The sequence below is a fragment of the Adiantum capillus-veneris genome, chromosome 9 (assembly GCF_014529385.1).
Source record: "Adiantum capillus-veneris isolate H3 chromosome 9, ASM1452938v2, whole genome shotgun sequence".
Lineage (NCBI taxonomy): Eukaryota > Viridiplantae > Streptophyta > Polypodiopsida > Polypodiales > Pteridaceae > Adiantum > Adiantum capillus-veneris.
The window spans coordinates 144,726,925-144,746,803 of NC_140939.1; the positions used below are offsets into that span (position 1 = coordinate 144,726,925).

General features: G+C 40.6%; 1 protein-coding gene across 1 annotated transcript; it reads right to left on the reverse strand.

Moving 5' to 3' along the window:
- Nucleotides 1-26: 26 nt before the first annotated feature.
- Nucleotides 27-19,563, reverse strand: LOC147451308 (uncharacterized). Its single transcript, XM_086520599.1, has 5 exons — nt 19,488-19,563; nt 3,421-3,545; nt 1,258-2,559; nt 656-909; nt 27-36 (listed from the first exon to the last, which is right to left on the reverse strand). The coding sequence occupies exons 1-5, from the start codon at nt 19,561-19,563 to the stop codon at nt 27-29; spliced, it is 1,767 nt and encodes a 588-aa protein (XP_086376725.1).
- Nucleotides 19,564-19,879: the final 316 nt, after the last annotated feature.

Sequence of the window (19,879 nt, forward strand, 5' to 3'; positions counted from 1 at the left end):
CAGCAACTGATCATACCAAGAATCAGTCACAGCAGTCTGCACATCAAACAACTGAGCATCAGGAAGTGCATCATCTACCCCAGTAGGTTCTTCACCTGTTTCAATCCTGCTTAGATAATCTGCAATTACATGCTCCTTCCTAGGAGTATGCTCAATCTGAAAGTCAAACTCTTGCAACAACAACATCCATCTTGCAAGCCTTCCAGTAAGAAGTGGCTTCTTGATCAAATACAACAAGGCCTGATGATCAACATGAAAAACTATCTTGTTCCCCAACAAGTAATGCCTGAACTTATTCAATGCATATACCATCCCTAAAGCTTCTCTGTCTGTCACAGGATAGTTTCTTTCTGCACCTGTGAGAACCCTGCTTGCATAATACACAGGTCTGAACCATCCCTTCTCCTTATCCTGCATCAGTACAGCTCCTATTGCTATATCCGAGGCATCAACAAACACATGAAAAGGCAATGACCAATCAGGTGGCTGCAAAATTGGTGCTACTGATATCATTTTCTTCAACATCTGAAATGATTTCTGCTGAGGATCATCCCATACAAATGCCACATCCTTCTTTGTTAATTGAGTTAATGGCAAGCATACATTAGACAAATACCTCAAATATCTAGAGTGCCACTTTGTCTGTCCAACAAACCTCATTAACTCTTTAACATTGGTAGGAACTGGTGCTGCTTGAATGGCTTCTATTTTCTTGACATCTATGGCCATTCCTGCTTCTGACACCACATGTCCTAAAAGTATTCCACTCCTCACAGCAAGTACACTTTTATAAGGGTTCAGAGCCATCCTGAATTGTCTGCATCTTTCAAAACAGAGCTTCAGATGTAGCAGATGTTTATCCTTCTTTCCAAACACTGAGAAATCATCTACAAAGACTCTCATAAAGTCCTGTAAATAAGATTCAAACACCTTATGAGCAACAAAATTAAATGAAGGTGGTCCATTGGTTAACCCAAAACTCATCACTGTGTAGGCAAAGGCTCCCCATTCAGTTATAAAAGCTGTTTTATGCTGATCCGACTCAGCAACACTAATATGATTATAACCAGAAAACCCATCCAGAAAGCTGTACATTTCATGACCAGCTACTGCATCCAACACAGCATCACAAAATGGCATAGGAAAGGGATCAGTAATGGTTGCTGCATTCAATTTTCTATAATCCACACATACTCTTAAGGCTCCATTTTTCTTTGGCACAACCAGTATGGGAGACAACCATGATACTTCATGTACAGGTTTAATGAACCCTACTGCCAGGAGCTTATCAAGCTCCTCCTTCACCTCTTTGGAAAAGTTAGGATTCATTCTATATCTTTGCTGCACAATTGGTTTTGCACCCTCTTTCAAATTAATCCTATGCTGATGTAGTGCTGGGTCAATGCCTCTCACCTGAGAATAATCCCAAGCAAACACATCCTTATAATCAACCAATAATTGCAACAGCTGTGCCAGAAATTCCCCTTGAATGTGTGCACTCACTTTGACCATTCTTGGTTCTGCCTCTGTTCCTAAATTCAGCTCCTGAAGCTCATCCTTTTCTACCCTGCTTGATGCCCCAAACTTCTTTTCATAAATTTTCTCAGCCATATCCCTGGCCTCCTTTTCTTCCTGCTGAATCTGTTCCTTATCAGACATAGTATATTTCTGGTCCACCAACTGTAACAGTTCCTTACCCTGCACTGTCTGTCCTGGTGCTAAACCTGTATCTGGCTCATCCTGTTCCTTACCTTGCTGTAACATGCTTTCCACATCTACTTCAAACACAGGTACAACAGTTGGATTGGCCTTCAAGAACTCTTCCTCTTGGTCATCTGTGACCTCATCAGCAAAATTAATAGTCTGAGCAAACAGTGGTTTCTCACTTAATGGAACCATCTTCCTTCCCCTCATAGGTATGGTTACTTTCTTCTTCCCTTTCTTCAATATGACAACATTTTCTCCCCAGTCCTGTCTTACTTTAGCCAATCTGAACCAAGGTCTTCCTAACAGCATTTCATATGAAGCTGCTGAGTCTGACATTCTGAGTACAACAAAATTAACAAAAAAGGATAATCCTGACACCTGAATTTCCTGTGCTTTGAGAATTCCCAAAGGTTGTACCCTAGATTGGTCTGCCATTTTCACCTGAAAAGGTGCTGGAGCCAGAGCTCCCAACTCCATTCTTTTGTACACTGCCTCTGGTAAAATATTCACCCCAGAGCCTCCATCCAATAACACATCATCAAAATTTTCTCCAAGAAAATGTACTTTAATAACTGGTACCACAAAGTCCACATCTGCTGGATCAATTCTATTTGCTACTGCTGGAGACAACTGCCTGTCCATTGTGCCAAGTCCATTCAGGTTCTGCAGCTTTCTGAACAATCTGTCTTTGAAAGCTGGAACCAATTGCAACAACTGATCCAAAGATAATTGAAGAGGTGAGCTAATAAGTATTTCAAACCAATCCTTATCCTGTTTATTCTCCACCTCCTTGCTCCCATTATTCTGCTCTTCCTTCTCTTTTGGGTCATCCTCAATATCCACCTGCTTTGCCTGGTGTTTGGCAATCCTTTTTGTAACCTGGTCTCTTATCCCTTTTTGCTCCTTCCAATCCAAAGGTGCTTTATCCTTAGACCTAGTCACTGCTAGAACTTCAACATGATCCTCCTGCACACATTGGTTACAGTCACAAGCCCATTGATGTTCCTCTTCATTCCCTTGCTGCTCCTGTTCTTGGTCAGTATCTTGAATCTGCTCATCCTGAGAAAACACATCAAACAAGATTACATTTGCCTGAGCTGCTGGCTGATTTTGCTGCTGCTGCTGTTGCTGTTCCTGTTGTTGCTGATTTCCAGGTTGATTGGGCTGATTATATCTCACAATGGGCATTCCCCTTTCTTCCCTATGCTTCACCCATAAAGCACAATTGGGACCTACCCAGTGATCTGGTGCACCACAGTACACACAGGGTCTCCTATTATTATTGTTCTCCTGCTCTCTCCAAGGAGGTCTAGGAGGTCTTGCCCTCTGAAATGGTGGTCTTCCCCTAAATGGTATTGCTTGATTGGCTCCAACTTCTGGTCTTCCTCTTCCTATGTTAGGTGCTGTCTGTCCTCTATTCTTTGGATTATACCAACAGCGAGCAGTGCTAAGTCCATCCCTTTCACAAATGTGACAATACACTTTTTCTTTAGGTGCTACAACAGAATAACCAAACTTTTTAAGTTTGCCTACCAAATCTTGCTCAATGCTCTTCTTTTGCTTGACTTTCTTCTTCTTATTGCTCTGTTTCTTCCTTCTTTTTTCTGTTTCCTCATCATTGTCTGATGGTGAGTCTGAATCTGAGTTCCCACTGGAATCTGTGTCTTCAGATGCTTCATCTGAATCTGAGTCACTATCTTCTTTTCCTTTTGCCTTGGTCATGACAAGTCTCTTCTCCACCCTTGCAGCAGCAGTAACAAGGTCATCCAGACCTCCAGCAATATCAATGCTAGCTACTGCTCCCTTTAAGCTGCTTCTCAATCCTTTCAAAAAATAACCTGCTAACATTTCATTAGTGGGTCTTTCATTCCCCTTCAATCTTTCTACTAAAATTCTGAACTTCTGTGCATAGTCTTCAACCAGCATCTTATTTTGCTTAATGTCTCTGAGTTTTCTCAGGACATCAGTCGGAGTCTTCTCCTTTCTAAATCTCTGCAGAAATGCCTGCTTCAAAGCATTATAAGTAGCAAAATGTGCAATGCCATATTGGCTAAACCAACTCATGGCCTTTCCTTCCAATGTGGCAGCAAACTGTTCCATCTTAACTCCATCAGCATACATCACCTGATAGCCACTTGCCTGCCACTTAGTTTCAAACTATGCCACATGACAGTCAGCATCTTCCTTACTCCCTGCTCTAAACTTGGCTGCCTTGACCTTTGGGTTGGGTGGTGGTTGAGCCATTGGAATGGGTTGTGGTGGTCTCCTAGGTCTTTGCCTGGTAGCCCCCTGAAGTGGGTCAAACTGGATCCTTCTCCTGGTGGTTCTTCCTGCCAGGAATAAAGCTCCAATAAATTGCCTCACTCTCTCTTCTCCTGCTGCTCCTGATCCTACCCCTCCTTGGTCTACAGGTTGCTGCCCCTGAGCATCGGGTGATTGCTGATTGTCATGATCATAGTTAAATGGATCAATGTTTCCAGCCTGTGCTTGAGCCCTTGTGTAGTACACTCTTCCTACTCTCCTGTCTCCCTCTGACATGCATCATTACTTGAAAATAAACGTTAACCCAGCGGGATCGCCAAATGTGTTGTGGGTTAGGTCAACACATGAACATCATGCACAACAAGAATGACAATCTACTCCACCATGCTTCATCAACAACAATTCAGACACAGTAAACATAACTACTCAAAGAATATCAGAGTAAGCAGAGACAATACACTGAATAGTTGCTGCACTGCACCATCATCATCACATTCATATCAAAGAACAGATACATCGCGCACAGATACATTCCCCATTTATATAGATAAATCCGACTTAACTACCCAGTCTCAAGACATTCAGCAGACTGCAACTGAAAGACAGTTACATCCGACTTGGCAAAATACAGCTCAGTAAATATCCGATAAGTCAAAATCCGACTTAGCTATTCAGAGTCAGCTTCTAACATGTGCCTCTCAACAGTTGGTAGTGGAAAGTTACTATCTGTTTTCTCGTGGGTGGTAGTTTCTTGGAGGACTTTTCTTGCCCATTGATTAGAGCATTGTTAGCTCGTTGCTCTGGTCATATTCCTCCTAGCTGAGTCTTTGCATACATATTAGGAGCCCTATATGAGGATGCTTATGGTGGCTGTGTCTTCATCGAGGACTTTGGAATCCACTTTTGATGCACTTTATTCGTGTAGCGATGACATTGATTCCCTGGTCGTTGATCTTCTTGAAGCTCGAAGTGTTCTACAGAGTCATAGAACTCATTGTATTCTTCATCTTTTGATTCTCCACATTTCTTTGTTTGCTCCTTATTTCGAGAGCTTGTTGATGTCTGGATCTCTTCGTTTTCCTGGATTACACTCACTGCAAAATAAGGAACGACATCATAGCCATTTTCATCACAAAACTTTGTTGTGGGAGCATCCTCCACGACACACACGTCCAGAGTAGCCAAGATGTGCTCCCATCATAAAGTCTCTAACTCTTCTTCAGGAAATGGTTCTGGGATATAGTCGCTATCCTCTATAACCCACTCTAGGATACATTCCTCACATTTCAAGCTACCACATTGTGAAGCTCCACACATCCACAGTTCTTTAGGCTTACCTAACCAAGCTGGAAGTTCTGATCCTGCAACTGTGGCAAAATCAAACTCCTCAACCGGTGTTTTCGTCACATCCCTATAGCTATGGTCCCTCAAGTTTATCTTTGTTATGGTTTCCATATGTCTCCGGTATACATGGTCATAACCCCAATCTTGGACCATTTTCAATTGTCGCATGAATGGTCTTCCCAGAATGATGTCATAGTTGTTCTTCTTGCCAAAGTCAACAACAACAAAAGTGTGTTCATATTCAATGCCACAAGAAGTAACAAGTACTTTTTCTAGCAGTCCTAGGGGCTTTTCCTGGAGTCGGTCTGCAAGCTGCAGGGTCATTCGTGTGGATATCAAGGCAGGTTTTCCCCATTTTTTCCAAACCTCTTTGGTTGCAATGGCCACACCAGCTCCACTGTCAAGGATTGCCATGGTTTTTACACCATTGAATTCCATAGGAAGGGTGGTGTTTCCATCTTCTCCCTCGTAATACTCGCTTACCTTGTTCTTAATGGTACTGGCCTAGTATTTAGTTGAGGCATTTCAAGCTCTTTGATGCCTTCCTCGATTTGAGTCATTGGGGTTTTTACACCAAATTTCTCTAGACATTTACCCACATTAGCCCACATGTTTGGTCTTATTCTGAGCAACTCGGCTAACATTATTGTACAGGTGACTGGGGTAGATAGAATATCTACTAGTCCCTTTGAATCGATGGACTTGTTGGGAGACAATCTCTATGATGAGACTGCAACCACATCTGACTTGGTCTCGTACTCTCCCATGTAGGACGGTAGTGTTCTTAGCAAATGGGGTTGACTATCCATAGATTGTACAGATCCTTTGTCGCCCCAATACGATCGCACGTCTAGATTCATTTGAGATCCAGTCTCAAATTCCTCTATTGGCGGTAGAAACACTCCTCGTTCATCACCAGTCTTGTCTACTCATCTTCTTAGGTCATCGGCTTTATTGGCCTCTCTGACTTGTTTCCACAATTCGTAAAGACCATCTATCTATTTACAATCCTCATGTATAGCTTGGTGAAATCCCTCAGAAGAGTTATCCGTGGTATTCAGTACTATCCTTGGTTCTAATGTTGGGTCTTTGAGGTTTGGTCTGTGCTCATGACTAGAATCTGGCTCTTTTAGTTCCTAGTTTGGTGGGATTACTTGTGTAGGCATGACATGGATCACATCCTCAGGTTTTGCAACTGGTGGTTCTAGTAAATCTTGGGCTGTTTGAATCATTTTCTGGCACATTTCAAACCTTTGATTTTCTAGTTCCGCATAGGGATATGTCATCCACCTGTGTTCTTGGGTTTGGTTGATTTTGAGTCTCACATCATAGGCTTTCAAGAGGGCATCTAATGTCTCATTAACCTTCTCTGCCAACACAGATCCTCCTAAACTAGCACTTCTCGGTTTCTCATCTATGGATGGTTCTTCTAGATGTTTAACCATCTGTGTAAGAAAAGGTGCCTCCTTTTCCTCATGTTGTTTTATCTTCTCCTCAACTTCCGTAAGCTTCACAGCTAGGAATTTTTTCTCTCGTTCCCTGCGTGCTTTCATCCTAGTCTTTCTAGCTTTCCAACTATTTTTCTTGCTCTTGGTTTTCTGACTAGGTGCGTCTGTCTTTGGTCCATCATATTTCTTTGGACTCGTGTCCCTTTCCGTGTTCTTTGTCTCTGGATTCTCATCAGCTTTCTTTTGAGCTTGTGCTCTCGTAACCACTTGAACTAGTACAACATTTTCATTTTCTGAGCTACTAGGGAGCTGAACAATCCCTAATACATTTGTCGTGATTTTCCTGATTTGGTTTGGTTTTCTCGGGCAATCGGGGATCAAGTGAGTGATGCCACACTCAAGACAATAGGCATTTACTTCAGTGATCTCCGTATGAGGACATTGTTTGGACAAGTGGTTGTCACGACTTTTGTGACAATCTGTCTCTGGTTGAGGAGATTCTTTTAGCATTTCCTCTTGGCTATAAGCAAGTTTTGACCTAGATAAGCCGCTATTTGCAATGAATTGCAATTTCCTTTCGTCCATTTCATACCTTCTTTCTTTCGATTGAAACCAAGGAGGTGGAGGTTGTCCCGGCCTCACCACTCCATGTGTTTCTCTCACATTTTGTTGCTCCAAAGAGTAGTATTCACTTTGGTTGCTATACCACATTGTAGCTGGTACTGGCGTTGGTTTATTTGATACTTCCATCATTGGCATGTATCTCATGTCTACCTGCATTCTAGCAGTTGGTAGTGGAGGTTGTTGTCCTAAGACAAGCTGTGGCCTTAAAACTCCTACTGGTCCTGGCGCATTCCCCGTAATGTATCTAGGTGGAGTAGGTGCTTCTGGAACAGGTTGTACATACCTCTCCCTAGCAATTTCCATGCTATAACAACACTCTTCTCCCGTATGGTTCGTCCATTTTCTCTCAATTTCACACCACTTCGGCTCTCCCGAATCAGAGCTTACAAGAGGAATCAACCTCTTGACCAAGTCGTCTATAAGCTTTTCTTGATCAATAGGTGCCGTTGGCTTGGCAATGGACTCACTTATCTGTGAAACAATGTGCTGAGAGGATGTGTCATCTCCTTGACTCTTTAAGTCCTTTTCTTTGTATGCCTCACAGTTATCCACTAGATAAAGAGCTTCTTTGATCAACTCGTTTAGCGTCATCCTCCTTATCATATGCAGATCCTTCTGAAGGCCCGCATGTCTCATTCCCTGGATAAAGATCAGCATCAATCGTGCTTGCGTAGGTAATTCCGCTCTCGGACAGAGCTAAACATATCTCTTGAGCCGTAATGATGCTTTGCGTACTCATTCATCCTCTTTCTGTTTGAATCTATGGATTTGCAAGACCATGTTGTGAGCAATGCCTTTTGGCGAGAATTCTTCAATAAACTCCTCAAACAGCTCATCTAGGGTCTCAAAATTCCATTTTTCCACCGAGCCGAACCATGTAGCTGCATCATCTTCTAGAGTCAATCCGAATCCCGCAAACTGTGTCGCAAAATCTGAAACATCCTCTGCTCTAATCACTCTTCTAAAAGCCGTTACGTGATCTGTCGGAGCTTTAGATTATTTTCTATTTACCCATTTCTGGACTTGGGATGGTCTAACTCGTGGATTGTCTACAAGTCTAACCAGAGACTCTCGTTATCGCTCTTGAAGGGAATCCTGGTGGCTCTCTTCCTGGAATTCCTATAGGAATTCTCGTGTTTGGTGGAGGCATTTGTGGTCCTTCATTGACCAAATATCCACCTCTTTCTAGTACAGTTTGTGGATTTGTGCTTTCTACAACTCTGTATTCTTGTCCATACTTGTCGACAACTATATATCTCCAATGAGAGTCAACTCCGTATGTGAAGACATATAAGAGCTTGTAATCCGTTATCTCTTCTAGGTATGGATCTGAACACCTATAAAGATTGACCTCATTGTCGTCAATGTATCTATATAGTCCTTCACTCTCATGACCAATCAATTCGTTATCTCTTCTAGCTATAGATCTGAGCACCTATAAAGATTGACCTCATTGTCGTCAATGTATCTATATAGTCCTTCACTCTCATGACCAATCATCCAAACTCTCTCAACAAGATGGATCTTTATCAATTGCAAGTTTGGAAGATCCATTGTGGGAGGATATTCCTCTACCGTCGAGATCTCCAAGCTTGTGTAAGCTGTGTTTGAATCTAGGGTAGACATGATTTCTGGGCTTCAGAGCTTTTTCTTGGTTCAAGTAGACTTAGTCCACTGTGTTCAAGTTCTTTGGTTAGGGAAAAGTCAAAACTATGTCCACAACCGCAACAGTTTCGTCACAATTCTCACAAATTGTCGCTTTCAGACACCCCCTAGCTTGCAGATGAATTTTGAGGCCTCAAACGATGTTTTTTTCAAAGTTGAACTGTATGGCTGCCGTGGGCATACATTTAGTTCATGTTTTTCTCTAAGATCTGTAGAGCCGCTCTCAGGCTACGTTTTGATATAAAAACTTTTCCGATCCGATACCGTTTGTGAAAGTTATGGCCAAAACAGTGAAATGCAGTTTAGACTGGTCAAAATGAGTCCAAATTCAATTTTAAAAGAAGATTTGGGATCTCTGTGACACTGTGAACACTTCTGTATGATCAAAATTATAGCTGGACCCTAAAACTGACCTAGAGACATCCTACGCATAGGATGTCTATATGCTCAGAATTTAACAAAATTTGGTCCAGAGACTCCCCTTAAGTCCAGCAACACAATGGTATGCTCAGAATTTCATTTGGACCTAAAAATGGCCGTGCGACATCCTACGCGTAGGATGTCTTTTTGCTTAGAATGACTTGAAATTTTCACCCCAGCTTCTCCTTGATGTGCTGATCACAGTGGTGTGCTCATAGGTTGTTTTGGAGTTCTAAATCAAGTTGGAGACATCCTACGCATAGGATGTCTAACTCCTCAGATTTTATCCAAACTTGATCCCAAGATTCTCCTAGTGCTCAGCAACCCAACGGTATACTCAAAATTGAATTTGGATGCCAATAGGTCAAGATTTGGGCTGCATAAGCTTCTAGTGCACTCCAAGAGTAGGATGTCTGACAATTATTTTCTTTGCTTGGTAAATAGGCCAAGCAAGGTCCAAATTCACTTTTGAAAAAAAGTTATGGAATCCTTGAGACACTTTAAACCTCCCTATATGGCCAAAGTAGAATTTTGACCACTTTATGACCCTGGAGACATCCTACGCGTAGCATGTCTTTTTGCTCTGTTTCAGCTCAAACTTGCACTATAGCTTCCCCTTGATGTGCTAAAATCACAGCTATTTTTACTTTTTGATTCTGACACCTATAGGTTGGTCAAATGATCAAGAATCTGCTCCAGAAGCCTGATGTCTGTTCTGATGAATTCCCAAGTCAAAACAACTCCAAATTGGACCAAATTTGCCTAGGAGGCTTATCTAAGGCTATATGACAACATGGTATGGTCATAGTAAAATTTTGGTTTTAGAATTATGCCGTAGACATCCTACGCGTAGGATGTCTAACTGCTCAGAATTGCCCCAAATTTGAACCACAGACTCTCCTTAAAGTGCCGATCACTGTGGTATGCTCAGAGGTTGATTTGGAGTGCTAAATCATGGTGAAGACATCCTACGCGTAGGATGTCTAAGTGCTTGGAATTGCCCCAAACTTGAGCCACAACTTCCCCTTGATGTCAGCAACCCAATGCTATGCTTAGATTTTAATTTGGATGTCAAAAGACCCCAAAACTAGCTGTTCTTGCCTTTTCTCTGTCCAGTTCAATCTTCACTTTCACTGACCCAAATGAGATGAAATTTATCACATGCACTCAATACAACATTTAGAACATGCCTATGGAGTCATCCTATGGTTTGGTCTCAAAATTATGCCTTGGACACAATTTGGGTAGGATGTCTGGCAATTCTAGTCTTTTGGCTTTGATTTGTCAAAATTTGGTCAAATTTCCACTTTCCAGGTGAAAATAGGGTAAAACCTACCTTCTGAACACACTGGTCAACTTAGAATTTCAAAATTTCCACCAGATCACCCTGTAGACATCCTACGCGTAGGATGTCTACTGCTTATTTTTTCAGACTGAAGTGTCCCTGATGCTTCCTTATGCTCTCAGCAAGTGCAAGTATGCTTCACAATTGTAAAAACATGCAAAAATCACTCAATTTAAGCCTTTTCTGAAATTTTATGTTTTCTGACTCCGCCTTTTGACTTTTGATCAACAAAAATAGGGAAAAACACCCAAGTCAATATGTTACTAGGGTAAAACCTACCCTCTGAACCCACTGGTAACCTCAGTTTCCCCAAATTCCCTGCCAAAAGTGCCCTAGAGACATCCTATGTGTAGGATGTCTACTGATGAAATTTTTGGCAGAAATCATCCACAGGCCTCCCCAAGTCTTGAGCACTACTTTTCAAGCATTCCTAGCAGTTTTTATGCAAAATTGTGCTCAGAATTTTAAGTTTCTTGTTTTCACGTTATTGACACTCCGTCTTTGGTCTTTTGGGTGTCAAGAGTTGGTCAAAACTCTAGTTTCAATGTATACTTAGGGTAAACCCCCCCTTCTGAACACATTGGTGTAGTCATAATTTTCAAATTTGGTCTCCAAAACCCCCTTAAGACATCCTACGCGTAGGATGTCTATGTTTACAGAATTGTAGGTTTTCTTCACAGAACCCTTGCAAATGCTCTTTTATATACACAACATCAGTCAGTCATACAAAAATATCCACAAAAGCTTGTTTAATGCATTTTTACCCTCAAAAGCACACTTTTCCGTGATTTCAAATGCAATCAAGCACTTTAGCAAATAATTTAGTTCTGAATAGCTCTAGATCAGAATTGGATCACTTACCTAAAGCTACTCCTACAAATCATATGGGGTTTTGCATCTATGAGTAGAAAAACACTTCACTACCACACACGGACTAGTAAACGCTTTTATCACCTCACAAATCACTCAACCACCAACAACTACTCTAATCCACAGATCCTAACTAAACCTATCTAGTCACAGACCCTCGGCAAGACACACGCTTCCTGGCTATCCACTTGATCGCGGAATATACTCTTCCGGATCCACTTAAGAAAAACGCTTTCTTTAGCCGAAACTAAATCAAGCAACCATCACACGAGTGTTATAGGAAACCTACTTAGGTCCTTGTGTCCCCGGCAACGGCGTCAATGTTGGACGTGAGCGACTCACACACCCATGAAGTGCATGCAAACACTACCTAGATCAACATAATGTCAATCGAGGACACATATGACATGATAGGCACACGGAGGAAATCTCTTTAGCTTGTCAGGCTGAGACCATCCTACACATACAACACTCTGGAAGGCCAACTAAACCACAATCAAGAACCGCACTGCTCTCAACTACACCACCTAGCCACATACACACATACAGAAGGTAACTCACGTAATCAGCCAGATTTGTACGAAACTTAAGGAACACCATCCCCTCACTAGAATACACCTGTCCCTAAGCTTCTACACTCAAAATCCTCACTCTAAACCCATGTACGGAAAACGCGTAGGATGACAGAGAAGAATTTGGAAAGTGCCCGAAACTGAAATTTATGAGTACCTATGCGTAGCTTATGTCGCCACGATTCTATAGACTACTAGCACGCAGAAAACAGACATCGTTTGATACACTTACGACCGCAAATAGCTCGTAGATGCGTCGGCGTGTGCGCTTCGTTTCACGTGGAATGCTTGGCATTGTCGCGTAGCTCTCATTGAGCCTACAACAATGGTGCAGTCGGATCTCCAATGTGTTGAGTGAGCCGGGCGTAGCGAGAGGATAAAGCTCACGCTTACTCTCTTTCTCTCTCACACACAGTAGACGGCAACGCTAAAGTTTTGATTATGATAAAAAGTCCTCTTTACAAAATGACCTAGGTACCTTATATACTAAGGCTTCCTTAGGTTTAACCAAAAATGGGGTTGAAAGGGTCAAATGGCTTTGGTCAACTCAAAATCCGAAAATTCCTCCCATATTAGCTTGTAGACATCCTACGCGTAGGATGTCTCCTGGCTTAAAATTAAAGTTTTTTATGACAGGAATGCTCCTGATGCTCTGTAGATCTATCAGAAACACTCATAGTAACTTTTGGACTTCAATTAGGCTTTCAAACACACAATTATGTCTTTTTGCGTTTTTTTTAAAAAAAAACTTGTAATGATTTTACCAAGCAAGTGTACATGCATGAAATGCTCTAGATCCTGAATCATGATGTCCTATTTACTCTACTCCTACCTATCATAAGAAATGGTGATAATGGTGTTTTTGGTTGCTTTTTTGGACTCTCTAGACTCTCAAGCTCTCTTCTCACCGCTTCTACCACTCCGACTCCTACTCTAGAACTCGACTACTACCTAGAACTACCTAAGTCTACCTCATCTACCTAAGTCGAAGGATCTAGGCCAGACACACACTTCCTAGACTCCCTCTAAGACCTAGAGAGTCCTCCACCCTCTGATCCTATCTAAATGTAAAGGGAGACTCTTGGCAAGCCAAAAATACAGATCCTCAAGTATTAGTCTCGGTCACCTACCTAAGGTTTTTGTCCCCGGCAGCGGCGCCAATGTTGGACGGATACGCCGCGACGGACGTCAGCATAGCGAGAACTCACCTAACATGTAATTTCAGCTAAGGACGAAGCTCGACCCGCAGGCACGTGGAAGCAAGCATAAGGTATCAACCTACACTCGACCGACTCCTAACTAATTCCTATAGAGGTCTCTACCAATTGTCTAAGTCACAGCCTTCAAGAGTGCATAAGAGGAAACTTCCTACAATGCTTTCTAGAGCCAAATACCCATCAAACAATCTCGAAACACCATAGAACTTGAAGGAGACCCTACTAATACCAATAGGTCACTCTCCCTAAGGCCTATGAACCAAAATCCCGACCCAAAACACACGGTGCAGAAACACGTAGGATGTCTGGCCGAAATTTGCAAGTCTTCATTTCCAAAATCTAAAGTGCCTAATGCGTAGTTCTACTCAATGTGAACGCGTGGATATCCTGCAATGCAAAATCCGACAACGTATGCTCACCCAAAAAACCGATGAAGCTCGTAGAAGGAGCTCGCAAAACCAGACCGTACGCACGCAATGTAGGTATCGGCGCATAGCTCTCGTCGGGGGCAACACGCTGCACTTCTCCGCACTTTGTTTTGACCACCGGAGCACACGTAGCGTCAAGATGAAGCTCACACTCTCTCTCTCCTACACAGTACGTGAACTCACAGACTTCAAACTTGTTTTTAAAATGACAAAAGGTTTTTTCATTAAGGTCAAAAAGTGGTATATATACCTTACAATTTCTCAAACCCTAAAGTTCCAAAATCAACCATCTACTCAATCTAACTATCAAAACTAGGATACAATCTGGAAACTTCTATAAGTCCCAATAACTACAAGGTGAAAAATCCCAATAACTACAAGGTGAAACTTCTATAGTCCCAATAACTACAAGGTGAAAAATCACGTTTTCCTCAATGAATGAATAATTACAAAAAATAAGAGTCCTTCGAGTAGTTACTGCCGTGGGGTGTGTCCAACTTCTAACAAATGTGCGTTCAAAGGATATTTGAAAAACCCCTTTACTTACATACTTAAGGTAATAAAATGACCCCTTCTTCTTCAAAAACTTACATGATTTTAATTGAAAAACCCCTACTATTAATATAATCCTGTTAAAATTTTAAAATTTTGGTGATTTCAAAATCCATTCATTTGAACTCATGTGGTAAGTTAAATGTCTCAGAGGTGCAACCCCCGAGGTAACCATAGAGCTACAACTTCACATCAGCCCTAAAAAAGAGTGCATAATCCAAAGAAGCACTCACATAGCAATTTTTTTCCCTCACTACATTCAAGTGTCGTTCCTTGTTGGACTACATAAACTGACTCACCAATCCAACTGTGTATCTCAAATATGGATGTGACATAGTCAAGTATATCAAGCTACTCATAATCTTCTTGTACATAGTAGCATTCTCAAGTACTTGACCTACATCATTTCCCAAATTCAAATTTTGGAAAGATGGGGTCATGGCATTCCAATCTTAGTTACTAGAACACAAAGCAGTCTATAAATTTGTTGTTGAATCCATCAATCTAAGGAACAATCCCATGTATGTGTTTGAAAATCTATTGACCATCCTTCTGGCTAGGACCATGAATAAAAAGGCATTAATTATCTCAATCCCATCTTCTTCAATATTGTCATGTCATAAAACCAAAAAAGTGCAAACACAAAATCTATTTAGGGCATGTTATGGTCGATAGTTTGTCTATTGGGACCACAAGTATACCATTACATGTAAATTCTCAAAAATCTATGTTGAAGATCACTGGAGGCAAGCCTCCAATAACCAAACCCCAATCTAGAATCTCAAGCAAAAAAAGTTTCTTTGGTGATAGTTAGAACCAAGGGACTTGGCAGAAATAGAGACTGGAATCTCAAAACCATCAACTAAGAAGTAAAAATTGACAAAAGAGTTGTAGGACCAACTCACTTCCCAGGGCAATAAAAATATTAGTACTTTAGCTACTCCAAAAACCATGGAGGTAGTCTCTGAAAAGGCCAAACAACATCAACAGATAAAGAAATGGCACCACTCTTGAAACAAAAATTTAATTCTAGAAAAGTCTTGAGTAATCCACAACCTCTAAACAACCTACTATAATTGCATCCCATCACAACAACATAATTAGATTGTCTCTAAGCACTTCAAAAGAGCAAAGTGGATGTCATCATAGGCATGTATGCCTCTAGAAAGCTACCAGTACCTGGTATAAGTGTCTATACTCACCTATGGACTGAGAAAATAGACACAAATACTATCACTGATGGCTACATTGCCACAATCCAAATGGGATGAAACACCATTATCAATGCCATAGGTCAGATCATGGAAGCCTAGACAATTGTTAAGCAGTTTTACATAACTCATTTAGATGTTGAACTAGAAAGAAAAAATTTCATGTTTGAAGAGAAAAGAAAGAGAATATGTATATCAAATACATTTTACTCAATACTAGGTGTAGATATAAATAGGACCAAAAGAACATCAATTTGAGCTCTAAAAGAGCTAGAATTTGACTCTTAGTGTAAATAAATGGAGACTAACTAATGACATGAATAAACAATGGATAAATCTAGACCAAAAGAGTGTTGATGTTGCTAGTTTGAAATATATTTATATAGTTTTAAGATAGTATATCCTAGATAAATATATTTACCAATCCCTTGTTTTGATGGTCTTGTTACTCCTCACAGTTTATACACTGCATCTAGGATAATACATTACTGATTTGTGATACTTGATTGAGAAGATTTCACCCGAAATTTGGATTGGTTTATTGATAAAATGGGTTCCTTAATCTGAAGATATCTTGATCAAACAAGCATATTTGCACACAAAATTCTCATAAAACAATCACATGTTGATTGTGTTGTGTTCTTGGGCAATGCCTTACGATCCACCCATTTGCTGACATAGCATGTCTGTTAGGTTTAATGGCCATGTGGTAGACTGCCCATCACTAACTTCTACTAACCCTAAGTGTACAGATATACACTTGTGTGAGCTAATAACACAAAGTAGAGTGTGTATTGTGCCAAAGTGCATAAGATAGAGAAGAAAGAAAGGGGGCACATAGTGTGTATCATCTCTCCCCCTCCAATCTATGTGTGTGTGGCTATGGTGGTGTGTGTGTGTATTCAAATTTCTCTTCCACTGTGCTCTTGGCTCCTCTCCTTCATCTATCATCCTTGAATTGATGACTCTCCACAGCCATAGCATAAATGTCTATCTGCAGTGCCACTCAAGTATATGAGAATCGACTTGACAACATCCTAATGCTTTTTACTAGGGTTAGACCTACACCTCTTGACAACTCCCACTACATGTGAAATGACAGGTATTGTAGCCACCATGGCATACATGAGACTACCACAAGCTGAAGCATAAGGAACCTTAGCCATCGCAGCTTTTTCCTCAACAGATTTGGGACAGTCGTTCTTGCTAAGTTTCAAATATGCAGGCAATGGAGTACTGAAAGCCTTCCCCTTTTGAATGTTGAAACGATCAAGAACTTGGTGTGCATATTCCCTTTGGTAAAGGTACAGCAACCTCTTCTTACAGTCATGAGGAATGCGCATAGTCAAAATGTGATTGGCTTCACCCAGATCTTTCATGTCAAATTGACTTTTTAGCTTGGTTTTCAAGTCAACAATGTCCTTCGTGGAATGACCAGCAATAAGCATGTCATCTACATAAAGGATACGCATAATAAGTTGTCTATTGGGTTATCTTTTACCATAAAGACATGGATCCGCATTACTGTGCTTATAGACTAGGGAACACATAAATGCATCAAACTTTTGATACCATTGTCTGGATGATTGCTTCGAGCCATAGAGATTTTTCAGAAGCTTACAGAACAAATGTTCCTTTCCCTTTAACACAAACTCTTCAGGTTGTTGCATATAAATCTCTTCCTTGAGATCACCATGTAAGAAAGCTGTAATGAAATCCATTTGATCAAGCTCCGTATCTTCAGTGGTGGCAACCAAAGAAAGTAACATTCTTAATGTGGTCATCTTGACCAGTGGAGAAAATATTTCTTGGAAATCGACACCATATTCTTTCTTGAAACCTTTGGCCACTAAATGAGATTTTTAATTGTCAATCTTCTTCTTGTAAACCCATTTACAAGGCAATGCTTTCCTACCTTTTGGCAAAGGAACAAGATCCCATGTGTTGTTCTACTAGACACCTCCCTCTCTATAGCATGTTCCCACTGAACCTTATCATTGGCAAGCATAGCCCCTTTGTAACAAGAAGGCTCACCACTATTTGCTAGAAAAACAAATTCCATGCCCAGAAAAAAACGTTCTTGCAGATGTGAGAATCTTTGAGATCTCTGTGGCTGATAATAACTGGTACTAGCTTGTGTACTAAGTGGCTCGGGAGCTGTCTGGACAGGAGGTGATACATTGGAAAATATCACTTTCTGCAATTCAATCTATTTCACTGGCTATCTATGCATTCTTATCACATTAAAGAGAACATCATTGCTATGGATCATTGATCGACTTTTTGGATTCCATAAACAATAGCCAAATTGACCATCTACACCATAGCCAATGAAGATGCATTTCCTAGACTTAGGATCTAGCTTAGCACGCAACTCCTTGGGTACATGTGCATAAGCTTCACAGCCAAGTGTGCAGAGTTTTTCATAAGACAATTTATGTCCATACCATAACTACAAAGGTACCCAAAATTGTAATGAAGCATGTGGTGATTTATAGATCAAGTACATGGTTGTGTATAATACTTCAACCCAAAACGCTTGCGGTAAATTATCTTGTGATAGCATAGACATAATCCACTCTTGGATGGTCCTATTCATTCGTTCTGTAACACCATTTTGTGCAGGGCTATAAGGAGATGTAAACTCATGCTTAATTCTCCTACTTAAACAAAAGTATATAAACTCTTGGGAGACATATTCTCCACCATTGTTTGAGCGCAAAGCTTTCAACTTATGTTTAGACCGAGTTTCAACACTAGATAAGAACTTTTGAGGCAAGAAAAGGTCTCATCTTTAGACTTCATGGCGTAGATCCAAACATGATGTTGCATCATCAATGAATGTAAAATAATAGGATGCACCACCATGGGATTTAGAAGGCATAGGCCCACATAAATCACTGTGCACAATCTCTAAGGGTTTTCTTTTTTGTAAAAAGAATGTGTACAATGTGTCCTTGTTTGCTTTCCATATTGACAGTGCTCACAAAGGGAAAATTAGAAAATGACAAAGACAATAAATAGCCCAAACTAGAGAGTGTAACCAATCCCTTCTTTGACATATGTCCTAACCGGCTATGCCACAAAGCAACAATTGGAAGCTTGGTTATAGAAAGAACATTTTTTTTATGAGATACATAAAGAGGATAAAGTGAACCAGTTTTAGAACCATGGGCTATAATAAGATGACCCTTCGCAACACACCAAGACTACTAATGAAAAGTGACTTTGTAACCCAAGTCATCAAGATGTCCAACCAAAATTAGATTGTGTGTTAAGGCTGGAACATGACACACATTATGCATTATAAAATTCACCCCAGTTTCCATAACCATGGCAATATCACCTATGCCAACAATGTCACAAGAGTACCTATCACCAAGTGTAGCAGAGCCAATAGTTTCCTCGTTTGTAGTAAAACAAGTTGTGACATGCAACGAATCACCCAAATCAAGAATCCATGTATGGGATACTTTACCACTAACAAGGAGTCCAGCTGGCATATAACTCTGCAAAGATAGAGTTTCCTTTCCATCATAAAAGACATCATTATTTTTAGTCAACATATTAATGTCTTGCACATCACTGTCATCTTGAACTATGTTCAGCTCTTCAATCTTAACCTAACTCTTTGGTTTCTCCTCTTTATCATCATGATCTTTGCCTTTATACCTTTGTCCTTCTTTTTGTCATGCTTCCAAGAATAACAATCCTTCTTTTTGTGACCAAACTTATAACATTAATGGCATTGAACATTGCAGCAACCACGGGACTTTGATCTACCCATTGATGCATCTCTATTACCCTCTTTCTTGGACTCACATTGCAAAGAACGGCCCTTATGTTGCTTATCATCCTTTTTCACATAATGAGCTTCACCATAATACGAGCTATTCATGGTATTTCAACGCATATCCTTTGACAAAAGTGTACTAGTAAAATCATCGTACTTTAGCGTACCATTAGGAGAAAAGTTACTAACAGCTGTGCAAAAGATATCCCAAGAGGGTGGCAGTAAACAAAGCAAAGAGATTGCTTTCATCTCATCATCAATGGTCATGCACTGTGCACAAATTTGGGCAAAAAGAGAATCAAAATCATTGATATGGCTGGCAATGCTGACTGACTCCTTCATACAAAAGTTGAAAATTTTTTGCATCATGAAAATCTTATTGCTAGTTGTATCCTTTTCATAAGTGTCTCATAATTTCTAC